Source organism: Grampus griseus (genome assembly GCF_964374135.1).
Source record: "Grampus griseus genome assembly, chromosome: 10".
In the NCBI taxonomy this organism is placed as follows: Eukaryota; Metazoa; Chordata; class Mammalia; order Artiodactyla; family Delphinidae; genus Grampus; species Grampus griseus.
The window spans coordinates 67,361,318-67,378,111 of record NC_139004.1 but is presented as its reverse complement, the minus strand read 5'-3'; the positions used below and the strand labels follow the sequence as shown (position 1 = coordinate 67,378,111).

Genomic DNA, 16,794 nt, shown 5'->3' with positions numbered 1-16,794 from the left:
TACCCCCTGGCTAATACTCCTCCAGATTGGCAAGGTCATAAAAATGAGGAAAGACTCAAAAACTGTCAGAGACCAGAGGACACTAGGGAGACATGACAACTAAATGTCATGTAGTATCCTGGATGAGATATTGGAACAGAAAAAGGACATGAATGGAAAAACTGGTGAAATCTGAATCAAGTCTGGAGTTTAGTTAAGATAATGTACCAGTTTTTGGTTTCTTAATTTTGACACCATATCACTATAAAATAAGATAACATTAGGGAAACCTGAACTGAGTTAGGGGTATATGGGAATTCTCCCTACTATCTTTGCAACTTTTTTTTTTTTTTTTACAAATCTATAATTATTCGTATTAAATTTATTTTAAAAAATGCATATATAGTTAGTAGATTGCAGTCAGAAATACAGCCTAGGTCTTTCAAGTTAAGGTCAGAAATCCATATTAGTTGGTCACATCTGTAGTATATCTTTGGCTAGAAAGACTGAAAATGTGGATTCTTTGTAGAAAAGCATTTTAACTTTTTTTTCTTTTCTTTTTTGGAAATATCCTTTGGAGTAAGGGGTAGCTCAGGTGACATGAATCACTCTTCTATTAGAATTGCATCAACTTGATTAAAACATAAACGTTTAAAATTTTGAGAGTTGGTGGTAAATATATATCTTTTGGTCTTATGGTAGAAGAGTGAACAATAATCCTAGATGAGCTAGTAATGCCTTTGTGGACTGAAACTTTTTACAGAACAGTTGCTATTTCTGTGAAAATACACATTTTGCATGGCAGGATTTGACATTTTGATCCTAAGACTGCTTTGGCAAAGAAGTTGATCTGTAAACCATCTAAACGTTTGGGTCTCATTTATTCCTTTTGGAGTTCCTTATAAACCTCTCTTCCCCGTGTGGATGTCACATGCGGCTCCTTCAGAGCCTGTCTCACGTCCCTGTCCTTTTGTACCCCTGGGCTGATCACTCAACCCAGCAACTTTTTATGCCTTTCTCCAGCCTCTTATCCTTCCAGAAGATCAGCTAGCTGTGAGACAGATTAGGAAGGCTGAAGGACGAATGGGTTTATAATATTCTTTCTCAGCTTTCATGTTGGTAATGATATCCACTTCAATTCTTGATCTGTTGTTAAGAATCAACAGGAATGTGTTGCTTATCTGTCATAGAACTTTCCCTGAAGACTTACAAGAGCAAAATATTTCTGGGAGTAGTTTTTGCTGTATTCTGTATTTAAAAAAAAAAAGCCTCAAAGCTTTGTACCTCAGAGATCTAGACTTGGGATTATTATACATGTGGTGTATGGGTACAGATTGTAGAGTGTTCCTGTGAAACCTTTCGTAAACTGAAATGACTTGAAGAGGCAATTACCTTAGGGCACATCTTGCTCAACGGATGTACAGAAATTGAGATAAAGCACAGATGCTCACAGGCACAATTCAAAGCTGTAGCAGCTTGCTGTTGAGTGTAGTTCCCATGGAAGGAGCTTGGCGGGGCCACTCTCACTGCTTGGGGTGCACACTGCATTTATAATGGCGCTGCAAAGCAAACAACGCTGTTTTTGCTTTTCGCCTTTTTTCGTAAAAGCAGAAGTCCTCTTCAGATTTCTTTGCGTTAACGAAACCAGATACTAATGTAGTTCTTTCATAAAAACGAAATGGCATAAAGCGAACTTCTCTGAAAAGCAGGGATACCTGTATGTGTGTTTCTGAGGGGAGAAAGGAACCATAGGTTTTGTCTGATTCTCAGGAATTCCTGATCCTAGAAAGGTTAAGAATCATGATTTTGATCCAGTACCCTGTCTCATTTGACAGTCTAGCAAACTGAGGTTGAGAGAGAAGAAAAGACTTGTCATGACTTGATGAGTATCCAGGCTCCCAATCCTGGGTTTCCCACTGTACCACAAATAAAATTATCTACAGGGTCCAATGGTTAAATTTCCCATGCTTTTAGTTATTTCCCTTGCTTGTGCATCCCTTTTTTCCTCCCTCCTCACTTTTCTTTTCATAGGAAGTATGTCAGGTTTATTTGCCTGTGTTCATTTGTGTGTGTGTGTTTTTCTTTTTTTTTTTTTTTTGCTTCCTTAGGCCAAGTCATGACTACAGTAGCGGTACATGTGGACTCCAAAGCTGAGCTCACTACCCTGCTGGAGCAGTGGGAAAAGGAACATGGCAGTGGGCAGGACATGGTACCTATCCTTACCAGGTATGAACAATTAAGTTTTTCTTTTTTAAAAAAAGGAAAAATTGGGAATTCCCTGGCAGTCCACTGCCGTGGGCCCAGGTTCAATTCCTGGTTGGGGAACTAAGATCCTGCAAGCCACACAGCGTGGCCAAAAAAAAAAAAAAGGAAAAATTGGAGAATGTTATAGAACATTTTCACTTTGTGAATTCTTTTTGGTTTTTTTTCCATAGAAGTTTTTTTAATGGTTCTACTTAATAAAATATTTGTTTGCAGGAAGAAAAAAATTTCCCCAAAACTAGAAAAGCATTTTTGAAGCAATTTTCCAAATTACAATGTTAAACTCATCTCCAGCTCTGTAAAAGTATATGACACGAGATCTTTAAAGTTTCACTGCATTTCAGGATTGTTCTTGGAAAAGATACTCTGCCAGAAAATCAATGGGGTCATTGGGTCTGACCTTACAACACTCATTCAGACCCTGCATAAGCATTGACATAATGTAGGCCATTAAATAGTTTCTCAGGAGAATAGAATGGGCCTTCAGTACTTCTCTTTCTTCTCTTTTCACTTTCTCTAGTTTATTCTCACTTCTCAGAGCAAAATAATTTCTGGCTACCCAGATGAAGCAAAGTGAGAGAGAGGAAGGAAGGAAGGAAGGGAGAGAGGGAGGGAAAGAGAGAGAGACAGAAAGACAGAAGGAAGGAAGGAAGGCTCACTTCATGAATTCTCAATCCATTTTTTTTCCCTGTCGGAACTAGTCTTTTATCTCTCTACTTCTTGAACCTTGTAAAAATTTCTTCCCTTTCCTCTCAGGCCCTTTTGTTGTCATTCTCTTTCCAAGGTTCTTCTCCTGCCAATGTTTTAGCACCAAGGTTTTGTTTGTGGTTCTCTTCTCTCTTCACCCTAAGTATTCTACCTAGATAGTTTCATCTCTGTCCATGATTTAAAAAATTATTCTCATGTTAACTTTCAAATTTCTATTTTCACTGCAAACTCCTCTTTTTAAAAATTTCAGACCCATTTCTCAGCTGATTGGTGTATACATGTTTACCTGGTTATACCACAGACACCTGAAACATACTGTGTTCAAAATAGAGCTTATCATCTTCATCCTACCTCCCTCTTCATTCACAGTTTGTGCTTTTGTGCTCCCTGCCTTGGTGTAAATAGTTATAAACTAAAAACTGAAAACCATTCTCCCTAGTGTATTCCTTTACTAGCACAACTTAGTCACCAAGCCCTGAGGGTTTCTGCTTCCTCTTCTTCCCCATTCGCACTTCCTTTATTAGGTATTGATCGTGTCTTGACTGGCTCATTAGGCAGTGTGCATTATTCCTCTGTCTGCAGTTTACCCTCTTCTAATATATCATACCTCAGCTCATAATTCTTCCCTGGCACCCTTTTCCTTCAGAATGAAATGTAATTTAGAGTGGCCTATGAGGCCATTTATGATTTAGTCTGTACTTCCTTTTTCTGCCTCATAGTGTTGTTCTTCAGAGAGGAATAGAACCATATTTTCCAGTGTCTGTGTGCCTTTACACTTGCTGTTTCTTTGGCCTGAAATGCCTTTCCTTGGTATATCTGCCTGGCAAGCTCTAGTCCTTTCAGGAAGCAGTTCAAGAATCATGTCTTGGGGCGTCCCTGGTGGCGCAGTGGTTGAGAGTCCGCCTGCCGATGCAGGGGACACAGGTTCGTGACCCGGTCGGGGAGGATCCCACATGCCGCAGAGTGGCTGGGCCCGTGAGCCATGGCTGCTGAGCCTGTGCGTCCGGAGCCTGTGCTCCGCAACAGGAGAGGCCACAACAGTGAGAGGCCCACATACCGAAAAAAAAAAAAATCATGTCTGTAAATATCATATGATATCACTTATATGTGAAATCTGAAATATGACACAAATGAACCTATCTATGAAACAGAAATGGAATCATGGACATAGAGGTTGCCAAGGGGGTTGGGGGAGGGATGGAGTGAGAGGTTGGGATTAGCAGATGTAAGCTTTTATATATAGAATGGATAAACAACCAGGTCCTACTGTATAGCACAGAGAATTATATTTAATATCCTATGATAAGCCATAATGGAAAGGAATATTTGAAAAAAGAATGTATGTATATGTATATATATGTATAACTTAATCACTTTGCTGTACAGCAGTAATTAACACAACATTGTAAATCAGCTATACTTCAATTAAAAAAAATCTTTCCCCCATTTTAATTACCACTTGTATTATAATTATCTTTTTACATGTGTCTCCTCACTAAATTGTAAGTCTTTTTTGAAGTCAGGTACTACTCATTTTTATTGGTGTCTCCTTGTGTTGCCTCAGACACTGACTTGCCCAATGCTTGGTACATAGTAAACTGTGTGGGACATAATTTTATTGAATGAATGTGTTAAGGAAGAAGAGAAAGTGAAAAAAAAAAGGCTGGGTTGGGATGCCCATGGTTTTTCTGAGCAGGAAGCCTCTGGAACATGGGGCTCTTTAACATCTAATCTGTAATATCATAGCAGAGAAAAAAAACTTTGTTTATGCAATGATCTATTCTCTAGGGATAAAGAGAACTATGATCTTATGACAGTTTAAACAGGGATAAATGCTTTGTTCTTAATTGCTCTTGATAGATGGGGAACATGTGAAAGTACAGTTTTTTTTTAGGGAAAGGATTATTGCTGACTGGTGGAAAGTGGATTTTCATTTGTAGAGGCATTGGACATTAAGAACTATTAATCACAAGCTACTTGAAGTGCAGCCACAGTGAATTAAAGAATCTTAAGTATTGTGCATTTAACGTGTGTGGATTATTGATTGATGTACCTTTGAAAGGAGGAGAGAGTCATGAATGGGGATGATAGTGTTAGTGGTAGATTCATTTAATTGCTCAAAAGATATAAAATATAAGGTATTTTTTAATACTTTATTTTCGGGAATTCCCTGGCGGTCCAGTGGTTAGGACTCGGTGCTTCCACTCCCGGGGCCCGTGTTCAATCCCTGGGCAGGGAACTAAGATCCTGCAAGCTGCGTGGTGAGGCCAAAAAAAACCCCAAAACCAAAAAACTTTATTTTCAGGATTATTTCATATTAATTATCATATTTGACCCTGAACTTTGTCATTATGCTATGGTATTCAGCAGTGCAAAGCCTAAATGGAGGGACCCTATCTTCAAGGAGATAACCATCTGGGAGGCAACTAATGGCTCCAAAAAATGCATAGTAGTACAAAATAGCATATAATGAAGTGCTAGATTGGCAGTGTGGTTTGTAAATATTCTAGGGGTTAGGAGAATGGAAAGAATTTGAATGAGTCCATTTCTTCTATTCATTCAACAAATGTTTGAGGACCTTTTGTGTGTCAGAACTGTAGGAGACACTTCTCTGAACCTCAGCTTCTTCATTTGTCACTAAAAGTGTGAGAGCTACATTGTTAAAAGATAGCCGCCATCCTCTGAGCTGCTTGCAAAAGACTATAGGACTTCCCTGGTGGTGCAGTAGTTAAGAATCCGCCTGCAATGCAGGGACCACGGGTTTGATCCCAGGTCTGGGAAGATCCCACATGCTGCGGAGCAACTAAACCCATGCACCACAACTACTGAGCCTGCGCTCTAGGGCCCGTGTGCTGCAACTACTGAAGCCCGTGTACCTAGAGCCCGTGCTCCACAACAAGAGAGAAGCCACTGCAACGAGAAGCCCGTGCACCACAACAAAGAGTACCCCCCTGCTTGCCGCAGCTAGAGAAAGCCTGCGTGCAGCAACAAAGACCCAGCGTGGCCAAAACAAACAAAAAAACAAAACAAAAAAACCCAAAAGACTATAGCCAGGCAGTAGAAAGCTAAGGTTAAAATACTGGGTTTTAACTCCAATTCCAGTGGGCTTTCCAGTGTAGGATGAGGTAAAGGTTCCTTGGAACAGGGACTTGAAAGTTGGTAGAATATACCTTGATTGAAAGCAGAGACAAGGTTTTCTAGGAAAAGTTCAAATGTGACTGAAAAATGTATCTAGGGGAGAATGAACTGGGGCATGTTTTTGTGGCAGTGAGGAAATGGGCCCCGCCAGAGTGGAGGGTGAATATAAGGTAGGAATGGAAGATAAAGTTATATGGAGCAAGATCTTAAAAAGGTCTTTAAGGTTAGACTGGGACTTTAAGAGACAGTAGGATGAATTCAGAGTATAGTTTATTTTAGATAGGGGCAAAACTCTTACCATCCTTCAAATTGTGGGTCTGTTAGTTCACTGGCTATTTCCTAAAGTATCTTCACATCTGTCATCCCTCTCACCCTGCAAACTGGCTTCAGTTTGGGTGTATTGCATGAAAAGCAAATGAATTTCAGGCCTACATGCTCCTTTACTGACTATTTTTTAAAATGATCTTTTGGCTGTTTTCCTAAGAAAAATGTACAACTCTATAACTTGATTGACTTTTTATTTTTTATGTTGTTTTATTTATTATAATCAAGACTTCGACTTAATTCTGTGAAAAAGGACTGGCATTGCGCCAAGCTGTATGAGCTTAACCCAGGTTTTGTGTTTTTTTTTTATATTATTGAGATATAATTTATAGTCCACCCACGGTTGCTTGACTCTGTGGATGTGGAGGGCCAACTGTACTATGCCATTTTATACAAAGGACTTGAGCATTAGAGGATTTTAGTATCCCTGGGAGGTCCTGGAACCAATTCTCTGTGGATACTGAGGGATGGATTGTTTACTTACAAAATCATCACCTAGATCAAATTATAGAACTTGAGTACTACCTCCAGAAGGCTCCCTCCTGCCCCATTGCATCAATATCTACCTTAGATTTATTCGTTTTCTATTTGTTATTGATGCCCAGTTTCCATAGGAACACCACCTAAATAGCTCTGACTTAAGTTCTGTTTTAAGCAGACTACATATATTAACTTTTACTTCAGGGAAACTCTGTAAGATAGGGACTGTTATCCTCATTTTACAGATTAGGCGCAGAGAGGTTAAATAACTTGACCGAAGTCACAAACAGGGGAAGAGATATGATTTGAACACTGGCCATCTGGCTCCAGAATCCATGTTTTTAACTTCTGCTGTGCTATATTGCTTAGTTTCCACTGAAGATACTAGTAGATCTTATAATATGTAATTTAAAATACATTTTATGTGATCATCCTTTGTGGCAAAGAGGGTTTTCAGAGTTTAGGGGGAAAGGTAGAAAAGGTAGAAATACTTTTGAGGCTTGATGGGGAAAAATATACCAGAGTGGGCAAGAATTTTTGCAGGGAGCTTAACCCTTAAGACTAGAAGTATGGTTTTGTGGAAATAAAGCATGCAGGAAAATTTGAGTTAGGATAGAGCATCCTAGATACTGGAGAGCATGAAAGCCTTTTATTTGATTGTCATTATAATAGGTTAAAATGTCAGTCCTTAGGGTACTCAGAAAGTGATTTTTCTTATTTCAAAAAAAAAAGTGTGAATAAAAAAGAACAGTTGATAACGTGCAACAACATGGATGACTCAACGTGCTGAGTGAAAGAAGTCAAACATAAAAAGAGTATATGTGGAGCTTCCCTGGTCGTGCAGTGGTTAAGAATCCGCTTGCCAATGCAGGGGACACGGGTTCCATCCCTGTTCCGGGAAGATCCCACATGCCGTGGAGCAACTAAGCCCGTGCGCCACAACTACTGAGCCTGCGCTCTAGAGCCCACGAGCCACAACTACTGAAGCCTGCATGCCTAGAGCCCGTGCTCCGCAGCAAGAGAAGCCCACGCACCACAACGAAGAGTAGCCCCCGCTCGCTGCAACTAGAGAAAGCCCGCACGCAGCAACGAAGACCCAACGCAGCCAAAAGTAAATAAATAAATAAAATAAAATTAAAAAAAAAAGAGTATATGTGATTTCATTTATATGAAATTGTAGAACAGGCAAAACTAATCTTTAGTGAGAAAAAGTAGGTGAGTGGTTGCTTAGGGCAGGGGTGGGATCCTGGGTGGGTGGAAGAATGTTACAGGCTGAGGTAACAGCACCTAGAAAGGTCCTGGAGCAGTTACGAGTTTGGACTCTGAAGAGCAGGGAAGGCCATGTGACCGTAGCTTAATAAAGGAGGGGTGGAGGAGTACAAGAAGTGGTCATAGATGCAGACAAAAGCCAGGTTACTGTAAACCTTGCAGTGCTTGGGTTTAATTTAAGTTGAGGGTAAGTCATTGAAAGTTGGAGGTGTGTTGTGTCAGGTCAAGCATGGAAGCAAGAAACAAGGAGACCAGGGAAAAGTCTATTGCAGGTAGTCCAGAAGTTGATAAAGGTGGTCTGGACAAGGGTAGGAGTGGTCAAAATTTAAGGAAATGATTGAAGTCAGGAGATATTTTGTAGGTAGAGCTTATAGGAATTATTGCTGTGGGGGATGGGGAGAAAAGGACAGTTTTAATGATGACTCCTTGTTTTTGGCTTCTGAGGGGATAGTGCTATTATTTGAGACAGGAGAGTTGGAGAGAAGAATGGATTTGGGAGTGGAAACTTTTATGAGATAGTTGTTTAGGTCTTTATGTTTGTTAGGAAAATACCCTTTTTCTAATTTTTTGCTTTTATTTTGTACCTTGATTGTTTGACTATTGTAGGTAGTGATACATTTTTTTTTGTATGCTTGTCTAGAATTGACCCTGTCTTCTCTTTGTGCTAGGATGTCTGAATTGATTGAAAAAGAAACTGAAGAATATCGTAAGGGGGATCCAGACCCATTTGATGATCGACATCCTGGTGAGACTGTGTTCTCTTAAGCCTGGCTCTAAACTGCTTAGGGCTTCCCTGGTGGCACAGTGGTTGAGAGTCCACCTGCCGATGCAGGGGACACGGGTTCGTGCCCCGGTCCGGGAAGATCCCACATGCCGTGGAGCGACTGGGCCTGTGAGCCATGGCCGCTGAGCCTGCGCGTCCGTAGCCTGTGTTCCGCAACGGGAGAGGCCACAACAGTGAGAGGCCCGTGTACCGCAAAAAAAAAAGAAAACTGCTTAATATAAGGAATATTTTTCAATTGAAATAGAATTTATTTGTTAAAATATTGCTCAAGGTGGGGGCAGAGAGGAAAAATAAATTCCTGGCAAAATGGAAATACTTTTAATATTTACCTATTAAATGGAAGATTACTATTACTAGAAGCTAACTTAAAGGAACTAAATTATATAGATATACCTTATTGACTCAGTTGATATGATTACAAAGATTTAAAAAGAGAAAAATGTTCTGTCTTTCTGACTTTTAAACCAAAAGATGTTATCCTCTGTGCCTTCATTTTTCTAACAACAATAATTATCCTTTTATTAACGGGGAGATGTGGTTGAGAATGCATTCAATGCCTTGCTTTTAGTTATGAAATTGATGCTTGGAACCTTGAATAATGAATGAATGGATTTCTTGATGTCTACTTTAGTGTTCCAACAGCTAAAATATGCCATCTCATGTTAATGTGGTTTTCTTTTGGGCCAATTTAATTAGAGCCATGACAAACCAGCCTGCTTTGGCATGGAATTTGCTATAATACAGAACTGTATGGGACTTGAGACTGCTATTTTATGTTCTGTCTAAGGTAGCTTACCAGTGGGCAAAGCTTATGTCATGTGGGCCCACACTGCATATAAATTTTCTCTTTATAAAACCAGGAGTTCCTTTTGGAGAGAAGAGTCTGAGATTTTGTATGTGGAGAGATAGTGAGAATGAATGGGACTTACAAAAATAAGAACATTGTATATCCACCCAAATGTTCCAGGGTTTATTTCTGTTTCTTAGACTTTTATTCCCAAATGTAAGTAAGCTAAGCATTTCAAATTGAGTGTCCAGTTGTTTATGTGATGTTACCTGCTGCTCTTGTCGTAGACATCTCCACTTGTGACTTTGAGAACGGCTATTGGGCTAACATCTGCAGTAAGGCAATCAGAGCATGAAATAGTAGGAAAGTGAAAAGAAACTAAGTTAATTCATGGGATTGTGAAAAGAATTCAAGAGGTGATCATGCTTAGTGACATTGCCTTGGGAAGGATGAAATGGTAACGAGGAAGAAGGGAGAGAAGAATGCCTTTTTTTTCAGTAGAAATTTAAAGACAGTTTTTTTCCTTCCTAACTCTTATGTTAAGTCATATTTGTCATTAGGCATAATTTCTATTAATAAAAATAAGGGTCACAGTTTCATCTTTTATAAAGAGAGAAAGTTAAGTAATCTGAGGTCCACGTTTGTTTTTATAGTACCATTCTCTAACTTCTGTTTTTGTGAATTACTTTGGGATATTAATTACAGCTTGGTAAAAACTTTATATCAGCAGCTTATATCTTTTCTTCATCCTAAATTGTATCCTTTGACTAAATTTGCCACTCTGAAAGGAAAATTAAATTGATGATATCTCTTTTAAAAGCGAACCAGTAATTTTCCCAACCATTAAGTAATTCTTTTACATTTAGGCTGTCTGTTGAGTAAATCCTAGGTTCCTGGCCTCCTTTCTTTCCCCAGGAGCTCAGAAGTTAAGATGACCACGTTTATTTTATCTTTAGAATTGGTGATTGCTTGGCGGGATTCCCCCTGTCCCCCAAACCTGGAGTGTTCATTACAGGTTTGAGGACACATTTGTACTGCTGTTGGCATTATAGTTGAGAGATTGGACTTGGAGCCTATCTTCTCCAGGCCACTCATCAAAAGAAGTTGTGCTTCCTTCCTTTCTTTGTCTGGGAAGTCATGGGTTTTCATTCTTTTAGGCTCCTTTATGATTCTTTTGTAGACCCTTGTATACTCTTAGTGATGCTGGTCTGGGTCTAGTGCTCATTTATTTAATTCAGCATTGATGTGTAGGCAATATGCTGGGAGATGGGAATGTTAGAGAGCAGTGTCTCAAATTTTTTATTGTCATTTTTAATTTTAAAGAATGCTCCTTATGAAATCTGATTCATCAAAAGAATCTTTTCTTTGTTTCTGTTAATTTTTGCTGGCCTTTTAATAGTACTTAAAACAACCCAGGTGCCTTTCCAGAGGTTTGAGTTGCTTGACTGGGATGACTTACTCATTCCTTTGTTTGTTCCTCCCCTCTTCTTTTGGTAGGTCGAGCTGATCCAGAGTGTATGCTGGGCCACTTGCTGAGAATACTCTTCAAGAATGATGATTTCATGAATGCAGTAGGTTTGCTTCTTACTTTTCTCTAGAGATTATCATCAGCAGATGCTGTACCTTTATTGTTTTTTTTTGTAAATAGTCTGTTTTTTCCTGAGGCCTTGACAAAGTTGGGAATAGAGTGGGTAGCTTTTTAAATTTGGTATTGGTTCAATGAAATAGACTAATCATGGACTTCTTTATTATCAAAGTCCTGGTTGTGGCCAAGGTGTTTTCTCTTTGGTGTGTACTTTGTTCAGTTGAATATTGGTGAGGGTTCCCAAGGCATCTGTGCTCATTCTGGGGTGAGATGATTTTGAGTTTGGGAATATAGGAGTTCTCTTGGGTTCTTGAATAGAAAAGTAAGAGTGATATGTACCGTATGACTCTGCACTGACACTATGGGTGTGTGCATTGGGCATGTGGAGGGAGAGAAAGTGCCTTATTTAACTCTGGTCTGTTGAGGAGTAAATGAGGGTAAAAAAAAAAAAAGTATGTATTACTCACAGCTCCTGAACATAGTAATTATTTAATAAATTGTGGCTGTTAGGTTTGATTTTGGAGGTGGAATAGCATGATGCTTGAGAGCATGGGCTTTGGGGTCCATGTTTTGGGTTTAAGTGCAGCTCCACTCTTCATTGACATTTTGATCTTTAGGCAACTTAAGCCTCTCCAAGCTTTATTTTCTCAAAGCTTTATTTCCCTAATCTATGAAATAGGGATGATAGTTCTTACCTTAAAATGTTTTTGTAATCCTTGAATGAAATTAAACATGAAAAGTACTTAGTTCAGAACCTGGCACATGAGGGCTCAGTAATTATTAGCTATTATTTTTATCTGTATTATATTAATTCCCAATTTTATTTATCACTGGTGTCTCTTCTCTGCTTCAGATCACTTGCAGCTGCCTTCTAGACGTTCCCACATGGATATTTCCCACAGGCACCTTGAATTCTGCATGTCTCATTGTTTGCCCCACAATCTGTTTCTCTTATGCTCTAGCTCAGTAATGGTGTCCTTTCCTAGCCAGCTGGAAGTTATCCTTTATTCCTCTAAGCTTTCTTATTCAGTGAACTTACAGGTCTTATTGTGCCCTCCCCCTTAACCTTCACAAATCCCTCCGCTTCTTTCTGCCCTTGTTGTCAGACCTTAGGTTAGCTACCACCATCTCTCGATACTGCAATAGCCTCTTAATTGGTTTCTCTTCTTGTCTTGTCCCAACCCATTCTTTACTTATATCCCGAAAATCTTTATCAAATGCAAAAAATGATCATGGCATTCTCTTGCTTAAAATCCATTAGTGCTTTCCCATTGCTCTCAAGATAAATTTTAAATTTTTTATTTTGGTTTATAAACCCAATCTCATGGCCTCTGTTTTCTCATTTTCTGTTCCTGACCTTTGGCCCTCCTCTCTTTCCCACTCCTCCTTAGCTATTCCTGCTTGTCCTTCATGTTCTCGCTTGGAATCCCTTCCTCTCTAAAGCCTTCTCTGATTCCCTTGCAGAGTTGTATGGCTTCCTACAGGTTTCTGTAGCATCCTGTACTTATGATATTTGTTTTTCCAACTGTCACCTCTTTTGTATTATGAACCCTTTGATGGTGGGACTGTGTCTTATTCACTGTTGTATACCCAGCAATAGAACACAGTGCCACTTAGAGATCCAGTATTTATTTGATGAGTGCCAAAAGGAAAGTTTTATTGATACATTTATATATATAAAATATAAAACTCAAATTTTTTCATTAACTGTTGTCAAGAATCAGGGAGGGGTGAGGGGAGGCTTATCTTGCCCTGTTTTATCCTTCTGAAAAAGTGTATATGAGGATGGGAGTGTTTTCTTTGTGATATCCCTTGAGCTTGAATTTCTATGGTTGCTGAGTTGTTTTAGGGGGATTTGACTTTAAAGTGGCAGAAGAAATTATATGGTATTATCATGGCTCAGCAGGATCATAACTATTTCTAATAATTACAGGTTTAATTAATGTTAGGTATAGTCTTCTTTAATACCCTTTAGGCAAGCTATGGGAATGTATTAAGGATTTATTAGTCGTTATTAATTTGATTGGGTTGAATTTCAGATGAGATGTACTCCTTTTCTTTACAGCTGGTGAATGCATATGTGATGACAAGCCGAGAGCCCCCTTTAAACACTGCTGCTTGCAGACTCCTACTGGACATCATGCCAGGGCTAGAAACTGCTGTCGTCTTTCAAGAAAAGGTACTTACTAAAAAGAAAAGTCAACATTTTATTTTTTAGTTGAATGCTGATCTGTTTTTCTTTGTTAAAATAATTGTTATAGTTTTTTCTTATTATAGTAGTAATCTATATTATAGAATCTTAAGAAATTAAGACAAACAATAAGAAAAATTCTTAAATAACTATTTTAGTGAGTACTTGTTGCTTGGGTGCTGTAGTCTTTTTTAAAATCTTAATATCATGTTTTTAGATATGGATTTGTGGATTTAACGATTTATGATCTTATTCAAACTCTTATTCCTTTTTTTTTTTTATTGGAAAGTAGGTGCTTTACAATGTTGTGTTAGGGTGCTGTACAGCAGAGTGAGTCAGTTATACATATATGTATATCCACTCTTTTTTAGATTTCCTTCCCATTTAGGTCACCACAAGAGCACTGAGTATAGTTCCCTGTGCTATACAGTAGGTTCTCATTAGTTATCTGTTTTGTATATAGTAGCATATATATGTCATTACCATTCTCCCAATTCATCCCACCCTCCCTTCCCCCTTGGTAACGATAAGTTTGTTTTCTACATCTGTGACTCTATTTCTGCTTTGCTAATAAGTTCATCTGTATACAATTTTTGTAGGTTCCACATATAAGTGATACTATACGATATTTGTCTTTCTCTTTGTGACTTCACTCTGTATGACAGTCTCTAGGTCCATCCACGTCACTGCAAATGACATTTCGTTCCTTTTTATGGCTGAGTAATATTCCATTGAATATATGTATCACATCTTCTTTATCCATTCTTCTGTCAGTGGACATTTAGCTTGCTTCCATGTCCTGGCAGTTGTAAATAGTGCTGCAGGGAACATCGGGGTGCATGTATCTTTTTGAATTATGGTTTTTTCTGTGTGTATGCCCATAGTGGGATTGCTGGGTCACATGGTAGTTCTATTTTTAGTTTTTTTTTAAGGAACCTCCATACTGTTCTCCATAGTGGCTATACCAATTTACATTCCCACCAACGGTGTAGGAGGGTTCCCTTTTCTCCACACCCTCTTCAGCATTTATTCTTTGTAGATTTTTTAATGTTGGTGATTCTGACTGATGTGAGGTTACCTCATTGTAATTTTGATTTGCATTTCTCTAATAATTAAGACTCTTATTCTTAATGATGAGTAGTCTTCCCCAGTGATGAGGACATTCTGTTCTGAGGAAGGTTGTCCTATTCTTGACAGTATTTAATATTCACTTAGTTAATGTTTGAAGGCTGTGCTGGGCTGTGTTTTATGCTATGTGCTGGGAATATTTTGTCAGCAAGATAGGAGCTTATATTTATATATATATTTGGAAGAACAGAGACAAACTGATAATTTCAAGTAAGGATAAGTGCTTTGAAGACCAGAGAATGGTAATTTGTTAGTGACTGTGTATATTTCAGTTGTCAAAAATTAGTTGCTGTGTTTTTAGAAGTAATGTTGATATTTTGTCTCTTAGCATTAAGAATTTGCAGTGTGAATTGTGTATGCTATATAGCTTTCTTTGCTTTTAAAGACACTAAAAATTTAATCTGAAAAAATCTGGAAGTCTCAGTATAGTTAAATGCATAAGCCAAGTGAAAGATCTGGAAACAGATTTTCTTAACTTTTAAGAAAATTTTATTACAGAATTGTACCACATAATGTATTTTAGAGAATAACATTGTTATTAATGCTATAGTTTGCAGTATTATGTAGACTAGATTTAAAAATCTCTAATTAGCTCCCACTGTGGGAGACCAAAAAAATCTATCTCCTGTCAAAAATGTTTTAATGTGAATTCTTTTTTTTTTTAATGTGAGTTCTTTTGAAAAGCATGGTGAAAATGAAGCACTTACAGCAGTGTATTTGTTATATGCAAGATTTATATATTATGTGGGATCTTCCTTGACCAGGGCTTGAACCCATGTTCCCTGCATTGACAGATTGTTAACCACCGCACCACCAGGGAAGTCCTAGAACAGTTTTGTTTCTTAATAACTGATTTTTATTAGGTCGAGAGAAATAAATTATTCAAAGATAATCATAATTAGGTTGGAAATAACATTGCCTTGAATCCAATGTCCTAGAGTGTAGATTATAAACCTCTTTAACCTTGTGAGACCTTACCACTGGATCATATGATGTTCTTTACCTTTCAGAAATATCCTATGCACATTTTTTGGTGTGAATCAATGTTTTACTTCTTTAAAAACATTTAATTATAGTGTGTAAATTAATGAGTCAGAAATCATAATTTTTGGGGACTTCCCTGGCGGTCCAGTGGTTAAGACTCCACACTTCCACTGCAGGGGGCACAGGTTCGATCCCTGGTCAGGGAACTTAGATTCTGCATTCTGCGCAGTGCAGACCGCCCCCCCACTCAAAAAAAAAAAAAAGAAAAAGAAAACAAAATCATTATTTTTAGACAGATTGGCAACTGGTGTTTCACAAAGCTACAGTTAAGACTCATTGCTTTAGGGCTTCCCTGGTGGCACAGTGGTTAAGAATCCGCCTGCCAGTGCAGGGGACATGGGTTTAGAGCCCTGGTCTGGGAAGATCCCACATGCCACGGAGCAGCTAAGCCCGTGTGCCACAGCTACTGAGCCTGGGCTCTAGAGCCTGTGCTCTGCAACAAGAGATGCCACCGCAATGAGAGGCCTGCGCCCTGCAACGAAGCGAGCCCCCACTCGCCGCAACTAGAAAAAACCCACGTGCAACAATGCAGACCCAGTGTAGCCAAAAATAAATAAAATAAAATTAATAAATTTATTTAAAAAAAAGATTCACTGCTTTAGAGCAGTGTTTCTCAAACTTTCTGAACCGATAGTTACACATTTTACTTTTTCCAAAAGCTGGGTACATTTTGTTTTACGTTGCAACCCATACATTATATGTATCACAGTTTTCTTGAACATTGTTTACCCTTTGTGCAGTGCATCCTTATAGTTTCTATTTCATTTCTTTTTAAGAGCTGGTTGTAAGTTACTAAATTGATTGTATTCTAGCTGCTGTTTAAAAAAGTTGCTGGATTGTACTTTCACAGATGTTGAAACAGCTTTAAATTTTATTTTGTTTTATTTTCTGTTTATGCTTGCTGCTCTTTTTTTTTTAAGTATAGTTGATTTACAATGCTGTGTTAATTTCTGCTGTACAGCAAGGTGGCTCATTTGTATATATATATATATACATTCTTTTTTTTTTAATATTCTTTTCCATTATGGTTTATCCCAGGAGACTGGATATAGTTCCCTGTGTTATACAGTAGGACCTTGTTGTTCGTCTGTTCTAAATGTAATAGTTTGCATCTA

General features: G+C 38.4%; 1 protein-coding gene across 2 annotated transcripts in view; it reads left to right on the top strand.

Annotated features, from left to right (window-relative positions):
* Positions 1 to 16,794, top strand: part of DCAF1 (DDB1 and CUL4 associated factor 1) — a 93,055-nt gene that overhangs the window by 7,011 nt on the left and 69,250 nt on the right. For both annotated transcript variants that reach the window (XM_082663142.1, XM_082663141.1), the window contains 4 exons: positions 2,088 to 2,205; positions 8,829 to 8,905; positions 11,229 to 11,302; positions 13,382 to 13,495. In XM_082663142.1, coding sequence (XP_082519268.1) covers positions 2,096 to 2,205; positions 8,829 to 8,905; positions 11,229 to 11,302; positions 13,382 to 13,495 — 375 coding nt within the window. In that variant the 5' untranslated portion in view covers positions 2,088 to 2,095. The remainder of the gene's footprint in view (positions 1 to 2,087; positions 2,206 to 8,828; positions 8,906 to 11,228; positions 11,303 to 13,381; positions 13,496 to 16,794) is intronic.